This window comes from Perca flavescens, chromosome 9, assembly GCF_004354835.1.
Source record: "Perca flavescens isolate YP-PL-M2 chromosome 9, PFLA_1.0, whole genome shotgun sequence".
Classification (NCBI taxonomy): Eukaryota; Metazoa; Chordata; class Actinopteri; order Perciformes; family Percidae; genus Perca; species Perca flavescens.
Genome location: NC_041339.1, coordinates 10484665 through 10502584, shown reverse-complemented (window position 1 = coordinate 10502584; position 17920 = coordinate 10484665). Strand labels below are relative to the sequence as shown.

At 39.9% G+C, this 17920-nt stretch overlaps 1 protein-coding gene across 1 annotated transcript; it reads left to right on the top strand.

The window, feature by feature from the left end:
• Window positions 1-427: 427 nt before the first annotated feature.
• ephx4 (epoxide hydrolase 4) lies at window positions 428-17920 on the top strand. The gene is made up of 7 exons (XM_028588189.1): window positions 428-1215; window positions 2847-2932; window positions 5567-5724; window positions 8421-8549; window positions 10700-10803; window positions 12481-12629; window positions 17068-17920. The coding sequence occupies exons 1-7, from the start codon at window positions 973-975 to the stop codon at window positions 17306-17308; spliced, it is 1110 nt and encodes a 369-aa protein (XP_028443990.1). The 5' UTR covers window positions 428-972; the 3' UTR covers window positions 17309-17920.

The following is a 17920-nucleotide window of genomic DNA, read 5'->3' as shown; positions in this document are numbered from 1 at the left end:
ACATCAAAGAATCTTGCATGAGACCATGGTTCTCTCCTGCAAGATAAATGGTTGCTAAAATAATGTATGTAATTAGTATTTATGTTGTAATTAAGCAGATTGAGTACAATGAAAAGTATAAAGCTTTCCTTTTACCCTCAATGTTAATTATTTTTACAGTAGGCCATTACTTATTAATTCAGTTTCAATTGTTTGCTTCATCTGGTGAGGGGCTCCCTCATTTCAGCTCGGAGTACAAAGGTGTTAATCTGTCATATCCAGTTGTGTGTGTGTGTGTGTGTGTGTGTTTTGTGTCTCAAGTTGTGTTTTTTAACATCATTAACCTGCTTCGCTGTGTCTGACTTACAGTGCCTGATAAAAGTGTCCCCTTGACCGCATTACAGCTATTAAAATATTAATGCGCTACCCGAAAAACACCTACCATGCCTGCTAATTAAGCAGCCTAGCAGCCACTTATTGTTCCAGGACTGGTTGGTGAGATAATTAACATAATCGAGATATGTTTCATTGATCATCAGCGGAATAAAGAGCACGTGCATGCTGTTTTTTTTTTTTTCTTTCTTTCTTTTTAAATGGAGTGTTGTTGCCGTAAGAGCGTCGTGAAGCCCCGGTGCTTTGCAGTGATTTTCAAGCTTTCGCTTTGCCGAACAGCGCCTCTTAGCTGTGCTCAAATCGCTGTAAAGCACTGGAGTGGCTTATTGCTTGATTTCGGACTTGCCTTGTATCGTCAAAAGCACCGTCTCCTGCTAAACAACCACTCCTGTCACACGCAAGCGTGAAATCTGACGTGACATGCTTTTGCCACCGTCCCGTTCAACCGTTTGTTGGGAACCTCCCTTCAGACAGTCGTGCGTATGCGCTGGTAACGACACAACCGCATTGTCAGAGCAGTATTCAAACTGAACCGAGCGATTACCAGAAAGAAACCAATAGGTAACTTGATCTGGATTGATATCCTGCGGCAATGTAAAGATGGCGAGAGTGCTTCACAACTTGCTGTTATTTCTAATCAGACTTGCGCTGAAAATTCGAGTTTTGGGGTATTGGTCATTGATATACGGTTATTGTGCTCTTTGCACCACCGTAGCCCTGCTGAAACTTTGGTGGAACATCATCTTAAGGCCGACAACAACCTTCCAATGGGGGGTTCGTGAAACTCCTCCGGCTTGTCTGAATGACACGTCCTTGGGAACCCACTGTTATGTTAGGATCAAGGTAAGCCACATAAACACACACATGCACTTGAACATGAAAGGTTTCTGGTCACTGTAAGGGAAAAAAAGCTCATTGTGTGTGTGTGTCGGGCTCTATTGCATGCTATAGGATGTTCACATGTAAAATGCTACAACACCTTGCCTGCCGTGTCGCGTCGTGCAAACACAAACAGGCCTGATCTTTGTGCAGATCATGAGCCGTCTGTTTATTTTTGAGACGTTTTCGTCGGGAACGCGGTCTGTGGCGCCGTGCTCAGGTGGTGCTGAAAGAACAGCTCCTCCGCCTCACGTCTCAGCATGCGGCGGGCTGCCAGCCTCTAACACAAAAGCCGTAGTGTCAGTCATGGTAGAATACTACAATATAAACATTTGAAGTAGAAGTCTAAAAGTACAGGAGTATTATCAGCAAAATGTATTTAAAGTACCAAAAGTACTCACTGTTCAGCAGGATGGTCCCTGTCATTGTTAAATTGACAGTTTGGATTATATTATTGTATATATTATTGATTATTGTACTACATGTAAGAAGCATTTTAATGCAGCTGGTCCAGAGTGAGCTAATTTTTCATTATTATACAATGTGTTGTTTAACCTACTGTGCATCATATCTAATAAACTGACCATATGTAAAATCTTAATTTGCAAAGTACTTACTATAGCTGTTGGAAAAATGTAATGTAGTCATAAGTACAATATATCAATCGAAAATGTGTGAAGTACAAGAAGAAAGTAGCAGAAAATGGAAATATTGAAGTAAAAAAGTTACTCAAAACCTGAATTAAGTACACTACTTGAGTAAATGTAGGTCCTACTTAGTTATTTTACTGACTACTGTTATTTTAACAAACCCCATGATTGTAGTCCTAAACCAAAGTTCTTAGCAATTAAATCGTGTCTAGCCTATGCTTGATTTTAAGTTGGTATCATACATGATACGGATAAAACTAAGACAGAGATGACTTGTAGGACATTGACTCAGAGACTCATGTTTGTTTGAAGATAATGTAGATAAAGTAAAATAAGAATAAGCACAGTCAGACAAAGAAAAGAGAGGGGGGGGGAGTTGCCAAAGTAGCAAATATGTGTCCACGCGTGCTAAAATAGGCTGTATCTCCAAACTCCAGTGTCCATGGCTGTCTCAGTAGACCTGTGCATGCAGGCTGAAATTGTCTGTACACTGACAGTCCGAGCATGGGCTCATAACTAAATGTACTTTACTAAGTTCAGCCGAGTAGTCTATTTGCTTTATCAGTGAAAAAATTTCAGTCAGACAAATTAATCTTAAAATAAAGGAGGGAGGTAGATTTCCATTCTGTCAAAATAGCTAAGAATATCAATAGGCACATTATTTTAGCTTTTTTTTTTTTTTGTCTAAAAGTTATATTGGGCACAAATTATTATTCAGAACAGGGTATTTTAAAGATGTCAGCAAACATTTCTAGAAGGGCTCTTTAAGTTTACTGGAACTCTTAGATAATATTCTAGCAGCAACAAATTCACGCACGATATTGCAAGGTTGTAAATTGTAATACGCTGTTATGTGTTCATTTAGATGTAATAAGATATCCCTGTATTGTCTTTGGATAAGCTTGACATTTATGTGTAAATGCCTGTGTGTCTTCTTTCCACCAGGAATCTGGCCTTAGGTTTCACTATGTTGCTGCTGGAGAGAGAGGAAAGCCGCTCATGCTGTTTTTACACGGCTTCCCTGAGTTCTGGTAGGTCAAAGGGAAATTCGGGTGGGGGGGGCGGGCAGTTGCGGACACAGTATCAGCTCCACTTCACTAAACGACCTGACTGTGAAGATTATTTTGTTTGTTCAGTTGCTTGGTATTTGTTACATCGGTCACCTCTCTAAAATTTCCCCTGACTATGAGAATTCCTTGGCTCTAACGTTTCAGCTGTACGGTTAAATCTCTGCTGTCTTTTTCCTCGTCTGCAAAGACAAATCCACACCAGCGAGGAGTCCTCATTTACAGAAATGATTTGCCATAGGGGGAAAAGGGTCCAAAGCATTCAAGATCTCTTCCTCCTGATATGAAATGAAAAATGGATTTGAGCATTGCTCCTGGTTTGGGGCAAAGAGGTTGTCAGGAGCTATAAGCCTGTCCGTATCTCTAACATACTATCTAAACTGCTGACAGGACAGGGATTAATTAACAGAAGAGGGGAACTCTTTCTGCTTCACTTCCCGCATTCTTCACGGGAATGATGAACTGTGCTGAGAGTGACATGGTTGGAGAAAACTCTTCACACTTGAAAATGTGCTAATTCCCACTCAGAAATGAGAAAGTAGAAAGTGTATGTGTGTGTCAGAGGGAGGGTGGAGGGGTCAGAGGAGCTTAATTTGCTTTAAACCTCATCTATATTCTAAGATCTGAGGGTTCAGTGTCAGGGCTCTGCATCTCGCTTCCTCTCGCTCGGTGGAGAAGAATGGATGGGGGGGTTTAGTCCTGATGAGGAGCTTCAGACAAGATCTTCAATTAGGAAGTCATCCCAGTCCACATGATCAGTGGGCGGATTATAATCTAAAACAACTTCTATTATACTGAGGTGACCTTCACTCAGCTGGAAATAAAGCTGAGTGCTAGCTTTAAAAAGTTTGTGAGGTTAGTTTGTAACTGTCTAAAATTTGTACTGTTAAAGAGTTTAAAGGTGCCTTGCCACATGTATTTCATTACTTTGTGGTAATGTCTGAAGTTCTACCATGGACTGAAAAATGCCTTGGTTACATTGTTTCAAGCCATTCTAGCGTTGTATAGAAAGCCTACAGGAAGACTCAGCTCGATTGTTGCCAGTTCTCATTAATAATCAACAAGCTAAGCTGTTTGAATCTGATTGGCTAACAGCTAGCCAATGAGAGCCAGCTGGGCCAGCTAATGAATAGTAATGAGCTCAGGCAATGTGATGTCAGACTGACCAGCTTTTGTAATCGGCCTGATTTCTCTGCTTATTTCTTTTCAGTGGCTAGAGCTGACAAAGGAGGTAGCAGTTCATTTTCACATTCACAACATAACACAAACATATATGGACCTAACCTATTTCAAAAAATGCAAGTAAAAACGGTTTTGTATGGCAGGGACCCTTTTAAAGGGTTTTGTCCTTCAAGTTCAGTCTAATCGTCATCAGGAGTGCTACTCAGCCTGTAAAAACAGTTGTATAATGTGTTGTGTGGCTCTAAAGGGAGATTTCTAAAAGTGAAAAAATACCCCTAATGATCTCATCAGGATTGTCTGGGTTTGGGCTCAGAGAATTCGAATGTTTCACAGAAAGCCTGTGTTACAAACTGGGGGTCTGGAGTTGGAAAGATGCAGGTTTCCATGGCATAGACGGGTTTCCTGTTTACAAACATTACAGGGTGCGTGCGCATACCAGGGGCAGAAAGACAGATTGGTGAGCTGGTCCGATAATGCAAACGCATTTTTGTCTCAGTGCACATTGTCTGTTTTGCAGTGTTACTGTGATATATATGTATGGCTATAATTATCATTTTAGGCTAATGTAATAGCCCGTGTTAGCAGCAGGGTTACTCCTGAGTGTACCCTTTTGGTTGGTTCATGCCTTAAAATAATGGCCAGGATTTCTGGGAAAAGGTACGATATGTTAGTTTCAAAACATCACTGCAGGTTGATTGTTTTTTGGGGTTGCTTTAGCTAGCTGTCTAAACTTGTCTCGAGTCCGGACCTTTAATTGTCTATGGTCCGGACTCGAGTACAACAGCCCTGACAGGTAGATATCACTTAGCTGAACAACCACAAGCTGCAACTTTTCTGATTGATACAATGGGAGCCTGACTGCTTGCACATGACACCAATCTGCCCCTCTTATGGCTTGAAGCCATAACCTCCGCAGGTTTTTGGCAAAAGCATGTTTCCCCCTAGGTATGTTAAACATCAGGCACCCATCACTGGCTCTGTTTGTACAATTAACTACGCAACAACTCCTTGGCATTTTGACTTACGCTATGCCTCTACTAGCTAGCTAGCTAGCTACACAAAACACGTCTTCTTTCTGCCCCCCGGTTGCGTGCGCAAGCAGTGATGACCTTGCCGAGAAACCCATGTATAAAGACACTATTGCATTGCATTATGGGGAATGTAGTGTTTTGGGGGCTTGACCCAGGGACCAAAAGTCAGGATATCTTCTTCTCCTGCATCAATTTTAAGCTCTTAATCTGTCTCTTGCGAGTTCCTCAACTTCATAGTAGTGCAATACTAAACCGCTGGAGTACCCCTTTCAAAGAATTAGCTGCTGTGGAAGAAACAAATTGAGGACTGTCTCTTCGAGTACTAAGGTAATTAAATGAAAAATTAAGGAAATAAGTCATCTTTGCATCTGTTTGTGTGTCCCAGGTTCTCCTGGCGCTACCAGCTACGCGAGTTTAAGAGTGAATTCCGTGTGGTGGCCATCGACATGCGGGGCTATGGGGAGTCCGACTTGCCGCTCTCCACTGAAAGTTATAACTTCGACAACCTCGTTACAGATGTCAAGGATATTGTGGAGTACCTAGGTGAGGGAACACAGGTGTGTCTGTAATCTTAAGAGAACTGCAAGGAGTGGACACTGTTTTGACAGTGTGTTGAGTAAAAAATAAACTTGTTTATCAGTCTTAAGCTGTGGACAGCCCTCAGGCCTGCAGAACAGCATGACAAACTTCCTGTGACTCATTCTTACTGAACATGGGACACTGCTGACTGCATGCTAACACTAGCAGGAAGCTAGCCTGAGGCTTGTCACAAGCACACACAAGCATCCACTAATGATTATCTGTCCAGAGTGACATTTTTTTGCTCTTTTACTGGCCAGCATATCACCGTTTTAGCACTGCTTACATACTGCATAAAATAACCTGTTTTAGCATTAAAATGTTAATTTCTGATTACTCCAAGTACAGTGGATAGAGTCTGGAAGTTCCATCTTTGTTTTCTCCTTCACACCTGTCACCTCATATTTAAGTGTGTTACAACTAGGCTACTATTTTGGTGATAATTACAAGAAAACTTCAATAATTTAGATCAATGTCTTGATTTTGCTTTTCATTCACACTCTCCTCTGTTGTTCAATAATTCTGATTTGTTACAACTTGGGTCTTATTTTAAGTTTGGCCATAATTCCTATGAGTAATAAAAACAGTGTACAAGTTGTTGATATCTGGAGGTGCAGCAATCATGAAAAATAAGTATAATGGGACAAGAAACACAAGTAGTCAGATCATCAAACAGGTTTTAAACAAACTCCTAGGTTAACTGAACTTATTTAGAAAAGAAAAACATAGGTGAATACTGAAATTATTACCCAAACTGTGACTTTCTGTACTGTACTCAATATTTACATGTTTACTCTTGTCTAATCAGGGATTATTAGCAACATTATGGGTGCGTTCATTTTTGGTTTAACCTCTACATAAAGTGGGTTAGACAATCTGGCTAAACTTGTCTTATTGCTCTTATATATAGATCTGATTACTTGACTGTTCATGGTCCTTGCCCTGCTGGAGCTATGTTGTCAAATTTTAGACAACATTAATAAAGTTATAATAAACAGTAATTATCCATTAATTGCAAAATATCTGACTTTCTTCGAAATTGATAATTTTGGCCACTTTGGGGCAGTGAAATAAGCGTCATACACAACATTAAGATTGTATAGTCCTATTAAGTTGTTGTGGCAAACATGCTCACAAACAGTTGCCTATTTACACATTGAGCAGATATGCAGCAACGTCAGCATCTATTTGGAGTTGTGTTCATGTTCACTCTCTTTTTAGCTCTTTTATTTTTTTTGGGTCTCCACCAACTCCTGTTTGTTGCCAGCCAGATGCTAGCTTTGCCACTCTGTTTGGTGCTGGGATGGGTTTTTAGAGCTTTTTCACAAAAATCAGCTGCCTGCTGCATCTAAAAACAGGGTTGATTGAAAGATGTTAAAATGGTTTATAAAGCTGAGGGGAACTGCAGAGTCAGATGATAAATCTCTGTGGGTTCATCACTATTACGTAGCAACACTTTTCATTTCATTACACATATCATTTGGTCTGTGGTTATTTTAAAAACATATTAAGTAATGCAGATTTAAATAATGCAACAAAAGGTCTATGTTTTACAATTTTAACCCAGAGAAAGTCCAGTCCAGAGGAACCAGAATGTCCTGTAAATATTCTCAAACAGCTTTTGAATACATTCCTTATTACACATTTACGTTCTCTGAGAAAGTGCTTTTAGCTCCTTGCATTGTTCTGGCACTTAAAGGTAATTTCTTAACAGGCGTTAGGAGCTAAGCACTCAATAATGCATATTGCTGTGCAAATGATTCACTCAGGGTCATTTCAGGGGCAGGGAGAGTCTTGCATTGATCATATGATAACTGCTGTACTCTGATCTGTGATTGGACTACATAGCTCTTTTTACACCAACTGTTCGAGTCCACATGGTCCACATTACAGTAGAGATGTTCCGATACCGATACCAGTATCTGTATCGGCTCCGATACTGCCTAAAACGCTGGTATCGGGAAGTACTGGAGTTTATGCATCGATCCGATACCACGTAATAAAGCCCTAAAGAAAATCTACATTAAAGTAGTTTATTTATGTTCTTTTTCCGTTATAACTGACTGTCAAACTGGAGAATAAAAGAAAGTTCTACGGCATTCATTGTTTGTGTTTGTTCATGTTTCACAAAGAGTTTAACCTGAGCCAGACAGACAACAGAGATAGAAATCATATCACATCCATACAGGGATAGTAGTATACAGCTGTTAAAACATAATAAAATATATGACACACTGGTATCGGATCGGTACTCTGTATAGGCCGATACGCAAGTTCAGGTATCGGAATCGATATCGGGCCATCTCTACATTACAGTCCACATTCACAGTCAGCTAATCAGAGGTGCTAGCAAAGGTAAGGGGATTACTTTTTAAGCATTAGAACTGTAATGTGATCAGAATCCCTCAGATGGATGCCCTGACCTTGATCTGCATTTGGCTGTATGTCATGAAATACATCCATTTGATTGGTGTAAATGTCCTCTGAGGCAGGAAGCCAGCAATAAAGAAGTGAGAACAGTATTGATTGTCAGGCACTGACATGCCTTAATAACAGCATAACATCAGCATGAACATCCAGCCTATATTAGAAATAACAGAATGTTGTCTTCTGCTACAATAACAAAGCTCTGTCTTTTATTGATTTGCTTTTCTTCCAAGGATACAACAGATGTTGCCTTGTTGGCCACGACTGGGGTGGGACCATAGCATGGCTGTTCGCCATTCACTACCCAGAGATGGTGACAAAACTCATCGTCCTAAACAGCCCCCATCCTTCTGTGTTCTCAGGTAAAATATATTTATGTGCAAACAATTGAATCTCCAGATAGTATTCTTTATGTTGTGAAAGAAAAACAAATGTCCTCTTACTAATTAGAGAGCCTCTGGTTTGGCTCTTGGATTATTAACATAATTATCATTAATTAGGACGTATTATTACTTCTATTCCATGTTTGCATCCATCTGGCAAATCCTCTTCTGCCTTAGGGGGAAGATGAAGAGAGGCTAATTACAGGAGGCTAATGTGAAGATAGAACAGCTGGTGCAAACAGAGAGGCAAAGTCATCGAGAGTTATCACGTCCCCGACCCGCGTGTGCAAACTTGGCCTTTAGTTACTCTTGAAAGTGGTAGAATGAAACTAAGTACATTTGCTCAAATACTGTACTTAAGTACAAATTTGAGGTACTTGTACTTTACTTAAGTCTTTTCCTTTTCAAGCCACTTTCTACTTCTACTCCGCCACATTCAGAGATGGCAAAAGTACTCACTTCCCGTACTCAAGTAGAAGTTCAGATATTGTTAAAAAATACTCTGGTAAAAGTAGAAAAAAGGCTCTTTATATCCCATTGCCTACATTTTAAATGGATGTCTGCCAATAGGCCTAAAACATCACATACATGATTATTGTGACAGAGACTGGGACTTCAGGTTAATAAGATTCTGACTGAGCAGCAAGATATGAATTCAGTTGTGATTCTGTGAGAATTCACAGATCCAGTTTCTTTTTTTTAATCTTCCCCTTAACATTTAAAGGAATCTACATGTATGTGTGCTCAAATATAGCTTCTGGAAAGAAAATAAAGGATAAAATATGAATTACTAAACCAACATTAATTAAGAAGTTTCGGTTGGCACAATTTGCAGCACATTCACCAGGAGTCATTCTTGATGCCTACTATCTCAAACATCTCTCTCAGAAGTTAAAAGTCGGCACAAAAATAAATAGTAATGTAAAAATATCTGAAAAATCTACTTGAGTACAGTAACAAAGTATTTGTACTTTGTTACTTCCCATCTCTGACCACATTAATCTGACAGCTTTAGTTACTAGTTACTTTACAAATTAAGATTATAAACTGTGGCTCAGTGGTAGAGCGGTTGCCTGCCAATCGGAAGGTTGGTGGTTCAATCCTTGGCCCTGCAGTCCCATGTCGAAGTGTCCTGGGCAAGACACTGAACCCCGAGTTGCCCCCGATGCTGCGCATCGGAGTGTAAATGTGTGTGAATGATTATCTGATGAGCAGATGGCGCCTTGTACGGCAGCCTCGGCCACAGTGTATGAATGTGTGTGAATGGTGAATGGTTCCTGTACTATGTAAAAGCGCTTTGAGTAGTCGTTGAGACTAGAAAAGCGCTATATAAGAACAGTCCATTTACATTTACATTTATAAATTAAATTACCAAACAACATATTGACCTACAAGTACAGCTGAAATGATTGGAAGATTAAACACTTAGTTGATTGACAGAACTGTTCTGATTGTTTCCAGTTTCTTAAATGTGAGGTCTTTTCTGCATTGAGTACTTTTACTTTTAATACCTTAAGTACATTTTCCTGATGATACTTACATACTTTTACTTAAAGTGCTCATATTATGCTTTTTGGCTTTTTCTTTGGTTTACAAAGTGAAAAAGCCCAACGTCCCATCTCCAACAGAAAACACTGTTCACTGCTCCAAACAGCTCTATTGTAGTAGTCCAGCCTTTACTTTCATGACAAACGTGCGTCACTTTATAATGCGCGCCTAGCTGCTAGTGTAGCATGCCCTCATACTCTGCTTCTGACTGGCCTGTAGTGCTTACCTAGGTACTGCGCATGTGCGACTCTCAAGAAAGATGGAATAGAAGTGAGATGCCTCACTCTGTAGCTAAAACAGAGAGCTCAACACACAGGGTGAAAAGAGGAGCTGCAGCAATGTATAGTACAACAAAAATATGGTGTTTTTTGAAAATTAAACCATGTAAACCTATTCTGGTATAACCTCTAAATACAATTATGAACCTAAAAATGAGCATAATATGAGCACTTAAAGTAACATTTTCAATGCAGGACTTTTACTTGTAACATAGTATTTTTACAGTGTGGATTTAGTACTTTTACTTGAGTTAAGGATCTGAACACTTCTTCCACAATTGAACTTCTCTCCCCCTCCTCCAGATTACGCACTGCGTCACCCGAGCCAGCTGCTGAAATCCAGTCATTTCTTCTTCTTCCAACTGCCCCGCTTCCCGGAGCTCATGCTCTCCATCAATGATTTCAAGGTGGCCTGTTATGTGTGGGCTTAAGCGTTTTCAAGGTCATGGTTGTGTGTGTGTGTTTGGTTCTGTGCGTGCATGCATGCATGTGTGTTAATAAACACGCATTGGTGTATGTTGCATGTTATTAGAGTGTCAGGCTATTTTTAAGGTTTGCATCACTGTGACTAAAAATATCCTGCTGTAAAACAGGTTATTTGTAGTTAACAAAAGCATCAACTAATCCTGGAAGTAATGTGAAATTACAGAATAATACAAAATCAAATGCTATCATCACAGGAGGTAATGTTTAATTTGTTGTTGTTCATTGTAAAATGAGACCCTCAAATTTAGTAATATCATTTATGATGTTGGAACTTAATCAAGCGATTGGTTAATATGTCTAAAGTGCACATTGCAGGTTTATAAAACAGTCTGGGTTTTAAAAATGCAAAGTTTATGTTTTACTATTTTTAAGCACTTGGAAAAGATCTGCAGCATTTTTCACATTTGCAGCTGTAGTGGAAGTTTCCTTTGCAGCAGGGGGAAGAGTTTTCAGAGTTTAGTAAATTGAAACAAATAAGACAGTCTGAAGAACCAAGTTGGGTTTTTGTATTTTATTAAAAACATATATATATATTTGCAAATAGGAGCAACATGATTTCACAAAAGGCCGCAGCCCAGTGTGGAGTCAGTTTCTCAAATGAGTGAACATAAACACCAGGCTTTTATGCATCTTCAGAGTGACAACAAACACGCACTTGGCTTAGTATGACGCTACAATTTTGACAGGCAATCTGATACACGTGAAGACAATCAGAGAAATACAAGAGACATCTTGGAGTCATATCACCTCCTCCTCCCTGTATGACTTTCACCCACCCGTTACATCTTAACTGGCATGGGAAAACTAGAGATAGTTTTAGGGTGACCTTTTACCTTTATCGGTTCAGGCTAACAGTGCTCACATAATGTTCCAGACTGGGTGTCTCACAAAGTTAGAATCAAAATCTGAATGTGGGAAATGAGATAAACTCTTTCAGCATTTGTGAGAGAAGTACGAATTAAACATAAAAATATAAGGAATTGTGCTTAAATGTAATTTTCCCATTACACAGCTGGTTAGCTTAGCTTAACGTGAAGACAGTTAGTATTATGGGGTGTATTGATTTTTTAATCAATAACGCTCTGGGTTGTTTGCATTTCTTTAAACCAATCACAATCGTAGCTAAGCTCTGGACGCAGCAATGGTGGCTCTGCAAAATAGTATTGGGGAGGAACTTGTTTTGGTAGAACATTTGCACCCCGCAAAAGAAAATACCACATACAATATTAAATGTTAAAGTTAACTGTTGACACAATACAGTAACATGAGCTATTTAAAGTAGCTGGATACATGGTTAAACGTAATTTGCTCTTACCAGTGTATCGGCGTGTTCATTATGTCCGTAGCAAATCCCTACCAATCGGTCCCAAAACATCCCAGTTAGAGAGTAAATGACGTAAACATATTCTTTGTAAATCTTTAACATAATTCCCTGAAAAGAACAATCAGGCCTGCCTTAAACTGATTTCACCACTGAAATACTGCTTCTAAATAGTAGTACAGTGACATGGACGTGACATCCTCCTGTAAATGTTTTCTCTATCAAATTGAACCAGTCACATACATTTACCCCAAGTTTGCTGCTGTCTCTGCTTTAGGCTCTGAAGGCCTTGTTCACCAGCCGCAGCACAGGGATCGGAAGGAAAGGCCGATGGCTCACTGCAGAGGACTTGGAGGCCTATCTGTATGCACTCTCACAGCCGGGAGCTCTGACTGGAGCCCTCAACTATTACAGGAATGTCTTCAGGTGGGGAATAGTTCATACATGGATTATGTCAGAAATAGTATACAGAGTTTTGGAAGAAATATTCCAATCTTTATCTCAAGTAAATAGTAGCAATGCTGCAATATTAAAATACCCCATTATAAGTAAAAGTCCTGCATGGCCATAGACCGTTACACTGTTACCTCAGTACTTTGAGATGCTTTTTGGTCAGTATCGGTGTTTGGTAATGGTTGGTTATTGTATAGCGTGATAACACAGTCACTTTAAGTCAATATGACATGTACTTTTCAAAAACTGTATATTGAGTGTTCAATTTAATTCAATTAAATTGTATTTATAGTATCCAATCATAACAAGAGTTATCTCGAGACCCTTTACAGATAGAGTAGGTCTAGACCACACGCTATAATTAAAAAAAACAACAACAATTCCAGTAATTCCCATAAGAGCAAGCACTAAGGTCTACAGTGGCAAGGAAAAACTCCCTTTTAGGCAGAAACCTTGAGTGGTGAGTAAAACTTCCTTTTAGGGAGAAACCTCGGACAGACCCAGGCTCTTGGTGGGCGGTTGTCTGCTGGTGCCAGTTGAGGGTATGATAAACAGCGGCAATTATATTCCCAATAAATACGCAGAGTGTAGCAAGACATAGCATGACGTAGCAGGGCACTACAGAGCGTAGCTGGATGTTGCAGGGCGTAGTAGGGCACTGTGCGGCGTAGCAGGGCGTAGCAGGGCACTGCAGGGCATAGAAGGGTGTAGCAGGACATAGCAGGGCGCCTAGCAGCATCACAGTGACGGCGGTAACCATGATTTAGGTGCCACCCTAATCCAGGGAAAACTGTGGGGCGAGAAAACATAAGGGCTCCGGGGAACAAGCTCCCCAGAGCTAGGTTATCAACAAGCAGTTGCCCACAGATGAAAAGAGAAAGGAAAGAAGAGCTCAGTGTGTCAAAAGAAGTCCCCCGGCAGTCTAAAACTATAACAGCATAACTAAGAGCTTCAGAGAAGCAGAAGTGCCGCGACTGTGGCTACACACCCTCAGATAAATAGAACTTAAACCAGCTTAATGCGATTCCTGCCAACTAAACGTTCTAGTCTCTGTAACAGGATGCTATGGTCAATAGTGTCGAATGCAGCACTAAGATCTAATAAGTACGGAGACAAGTCCTTTTGTCTGAAGCAGTTAGAAGATCGTTAGTAATTTTCATCAGTGCCGTCTCTGTGCTATCATGTATTCTAAATCCTGACTGAAAATCCTCAAATACACTATTGCTATGTAGAAAGTCACATAACTGATTAGCGACTACCTTCTCAAGGATATTGGAGAGAAAGGGAAGATTAGATATAGCTATATGGCTAAGACCTCAGGATCGAGGGTGTTTTTTTTCAGAAGAGGTTTTATCACAGCTACTTTAAATGACTGCGGTACATAACCTGTTAATAAAGACATATTGATCATATCTAGTAATGAAGTGTTAACCATGGGTAACACTTCTTTAAGTAGCCTCGTTGGGATGTGGTCTAAGAGACAGGTAGATGGCTTAGCTGAAGATACCTTTAACATTATTTGTTGCAGGTCTATAGGATAAAAGCAGTCTAAGTATATGTCAGGACTTGTCGTTCTTTCTAGCGGTCCTGCTTTTAAAGGTGAACCGTTAGAAGTTGAGGGCAACAGCTCTTGCCCTCAAAATCATCACCTCTTGCCAAGAGGTGATGAATTTTATCTCTAATTGTTATAATTGTATCATTAAAGAAGCTCATAAAGTCATCACTTTCACTTTCATCTTCTATTAATGATGAGTAATAGTCTGATCTGGCATTTCTGAGGGTTTGTCTTGCCAATCTAAACGAGATTCTTCCAGATTGGTGGAACGCCATTTACTTTCAAGTTTCCGCGAGGTTTGTTTTAATTTGCGAGGTTGGGAGTTATACCAAGGTGCTAGTTTCCTTTGCTTCATCGTCTTCTTTTTGAGGGGAACAAGTCGTCCATAGCGAGGCCGTAGTACTGTCTACAAAATTATCAATTTGGTTGGGACTAAAGTTAACCTAAGAGTCCTCTGTTATATTAAGGCATGGCACTGAATTAAATGCTGTTGGAATAACTTCCTTAAATTTAGCTATAGCACTGTCAGATAGGCATCTAGTCTAGAAGCTTTTATCTAATTTTGTATAGTCGGGTGTTAAGTTGTTCATTATCAAAATCTGTGTTGCCCGTTCACAAACTTGTCCTTTTTCATGAATATTTACCACCACCATCAATTCCAAGTATTCCTTTTGGCTTGAAATTTTACATTTGCATTCGCATGAAGTGCGGTAGACGCTCCATAATTATGCGCCATCTTGAAATATGTTAGCCGGTAAGGGACATACAGGACATACTGCTCCGCCTTTCGCCTTTTCGCTATCACATGATAAACTCACAGGTGCTGCTAATGTTGCTAATGGGTATCGTAGCTTCCCGGCCCCTGCAAGTTTGAAGAAGGAAAAGTGGAGGACCACACGTATTCAAAATCCAAATTTCAGGAACAGGAGTCTTCTTCTTCACTCAGAAAAAGAAAAAGGATATTGAAAAGAGCAAGAGACCGGCTTTTTGAAGCGTGAAGGCTACCGTAGCTGTAATATGTACTTTGAACTGCATGGTGCGAGAGAGTTGATTGCAATATATGATCTCAACGCTAGATGGGAGAAATTCCTACACATTGGACATTTTAAAGAATGCTCTGATAATAAAGGATTCTGTGGAAATACTATTAAATCTTCAATTTCGATGTCATATGCCAGCACAAGGTAGAGGGTGTGGTTAAAACAGTGAGTGGCCTTATGCACACTCACTGAAACCAGTTGAATCTAGTAGTGAGTTAAAAGCAATACTAAGGCTATCGTTGTCCATGTCCACATGGATATTAAAATCACTTTGTCTGATTTAAGGACTACACATGATAAAAACTGAGAGTTCAGATACAAATTCAGAATACGGACCTGGAGCTCGGTAAACAACAACAAATATAATGGGCTGTAATGTTTTCCATGTTGGATGTAGAAGATTAAGAAGAAGGCTTTCAAACAAGTTAAAATTTAGTTTAGGATTAATTAACAGGCTTGAATCAAAGATGGCTGTAACTTCCTCTCCTCGGCCAGAGCCTCGAGGAATTTGAGTATTAATATGACTGGGAGGAGTGGATTCATTTAACATATTCTTCATGGCATAGCCATGTTTTGGCAAGCAGAATAGATCTATACATATATTTTTTGGGGGCTTTTCTTGCTTTAATTTGACAGGACAGCTAGGTGAGAAAGGGAAGACATGCAGGAAATCATCACCGGTCGGATTCAAACCCTGGACCTCTGCGTTGAGGCATAAATCTCTCAGTATATGTGTGCCTGCTCTACCCACTGAGCCAAACTGGCCACACAGAATAGATCATTTTGATTATCTGATATCAAATTGTTTGCTAGTATTGCTTTAGAAGACAGAGATCTAATATTCAATAGTCCACATCTAATTTTCCTATTGTGTTCTATCATTGCAGTTTTTTTTTTTATTCCAATTAGGTTCTTAAGTATAACTTCTTGTGCAATTAGGGACCATAATGTTCTTATTTAGTGCCTTTTTAGTAGCTAGTACTGTAGCTACTGTCAAATAAATCTCTGTCAAGACCACAATGCTTTCAAATATTTACATTTACATGCACCTTTAATCTTACATGTAAGACTGACTAGCTGGCTAAGAGTGATCTGCACAAATCAGATCAAAGAAAATATCAGTTTATGTATGTTTGACATATGAACTGTGCATGCATGGCTGAGCACGCCATCTGCTCCATTCTCAAGCAATGAGTTATCTCAGAATAGCTTTTACATGCTTACATAAAAGAAATATCACTGACCCATGGCCAATTAGTCTCTCCACAAGTGCATAGGGACACGCATACTGTACATAAACATCCATCCATTCACCCACCCACCTACCCACCCACCTACCCACCTATCCACCCATCCACCCATCCATCCATCCATCCATCCATCCAGCCTATTCCAGCACATTTTGGGTGACACATAAAGTAGCATGAAATTCATAATGTAATGTGTCTACTGAAAATAACATTTCAGAAATGTTCTTAAAACTTCTGTGGTAATTTAATAAAGACATACAACAACAGACTGTGACGATACTAGCGACAAATTCATGCAAAGCAGTTGTTTCTAAACATGCTATTAATAACATTAACAATGGCTCAAGTGTCCCTGTAAGCTGTGACAGTGTGACAGTGAGGCAGTATGAACCATACCAGGACACTGTGCTTTTCCTACTGTGACATGTCAAATTGTCTTCAGTAAAAAAAAAAAATTGCCTGTGAACCAACTCCGAAAATTGTCACTTGACAACATCACAAATTCTAATTCTAATTTATACATTTACATTTTGGATGCACTCAGGTTTTTACCTTTCTCTCCTTAGCTCCCTCCCCCTGAGCCAAAATCATGTCAGATCACCGGTGCTGCTGCTGTGGGGTGAGCGGGATGCCTTCTTGGAGCAGGAAATGGCAGAGGCATGTCGCCTCTACATCCGGAATCATTTCCGTCTCAACATCATTTCTGGGGCCAGTCATTGGCTGCAGCAGGACCAACCTGATATTGTGAACACCCTCATATGGACCTTCCTCAAGGAGGGAGAGGGACGCAAAAGCTACAGGAACTAAATCCACAGCGAGGCCTCCTCCAGCCCTCCCCTTGTCCTTCTCGCTTGCCACTCCTGGAAGCCTGGAATATGCCTGTGATACCAAGCAACATAGTAATAATGCAATCATTCTTTAAATCTTTCAAATATTTTTTAAAGAAGTCAGCAGTAAAGGAAAGAATCAAAGCACACTTCACTGGAGAGGACACAGAGCAGTTTGTTTGACACATATTCAAGATGTTTTTTGCACATGACATCCGCCTTAAAGTTTGTCAGTTACAGCATTACAAATGTTTGGCAAAATCTCCTTGTGACTTGTATTGTGTGGTGCCTTTTTACTTTCGAGTAAAGATTTCCTGAGAGATTGGGATGTGGCGTTGTCTGCTATATTTATATGTATCACTGGGTCACTCCACTCTTCTTTGGGCACAGTCCTTTGGGAGCCATAACTCTCCAACTCCCTTTATCAGGTAGTGTTGTCTAAAGGAGTTTTCTTTTTTGTATTTTTTTCCTCAGAGATACTCAAATGTAGAGAATGTTGTTATTATGATCTTCATGTATATAAATGTCAGTGATGGTTGACTATTGTACTATTTTGTATCTATTCCTACACACTGCATTTTGGAATTCACTG

Bases quoted from the DNA above. Each gene is read 5' to 3' on its own strand.
- ephx4 (XM_028588189.1), top strand. From the start codon at position 973: ATGGCGAGAGTGCTTCACAACTTGCTGTTATTTCTAATCAGACTTGCG. The intron at 8,550-10,699 runs GTAAAATATATT...CCCCTCCTCCAG, and splicing joins CCATCCTTCTGTGTTCTCAG to ATTACGCACTGCGTCACCCG. The intron at 12,630-17,067 runs GTGGGGAATAGT...TTCTCTCCTTAG, and splicing joins TATTACAGGAATGTCTTCAG to CTCCCTCCCCCTGAGCCAAA.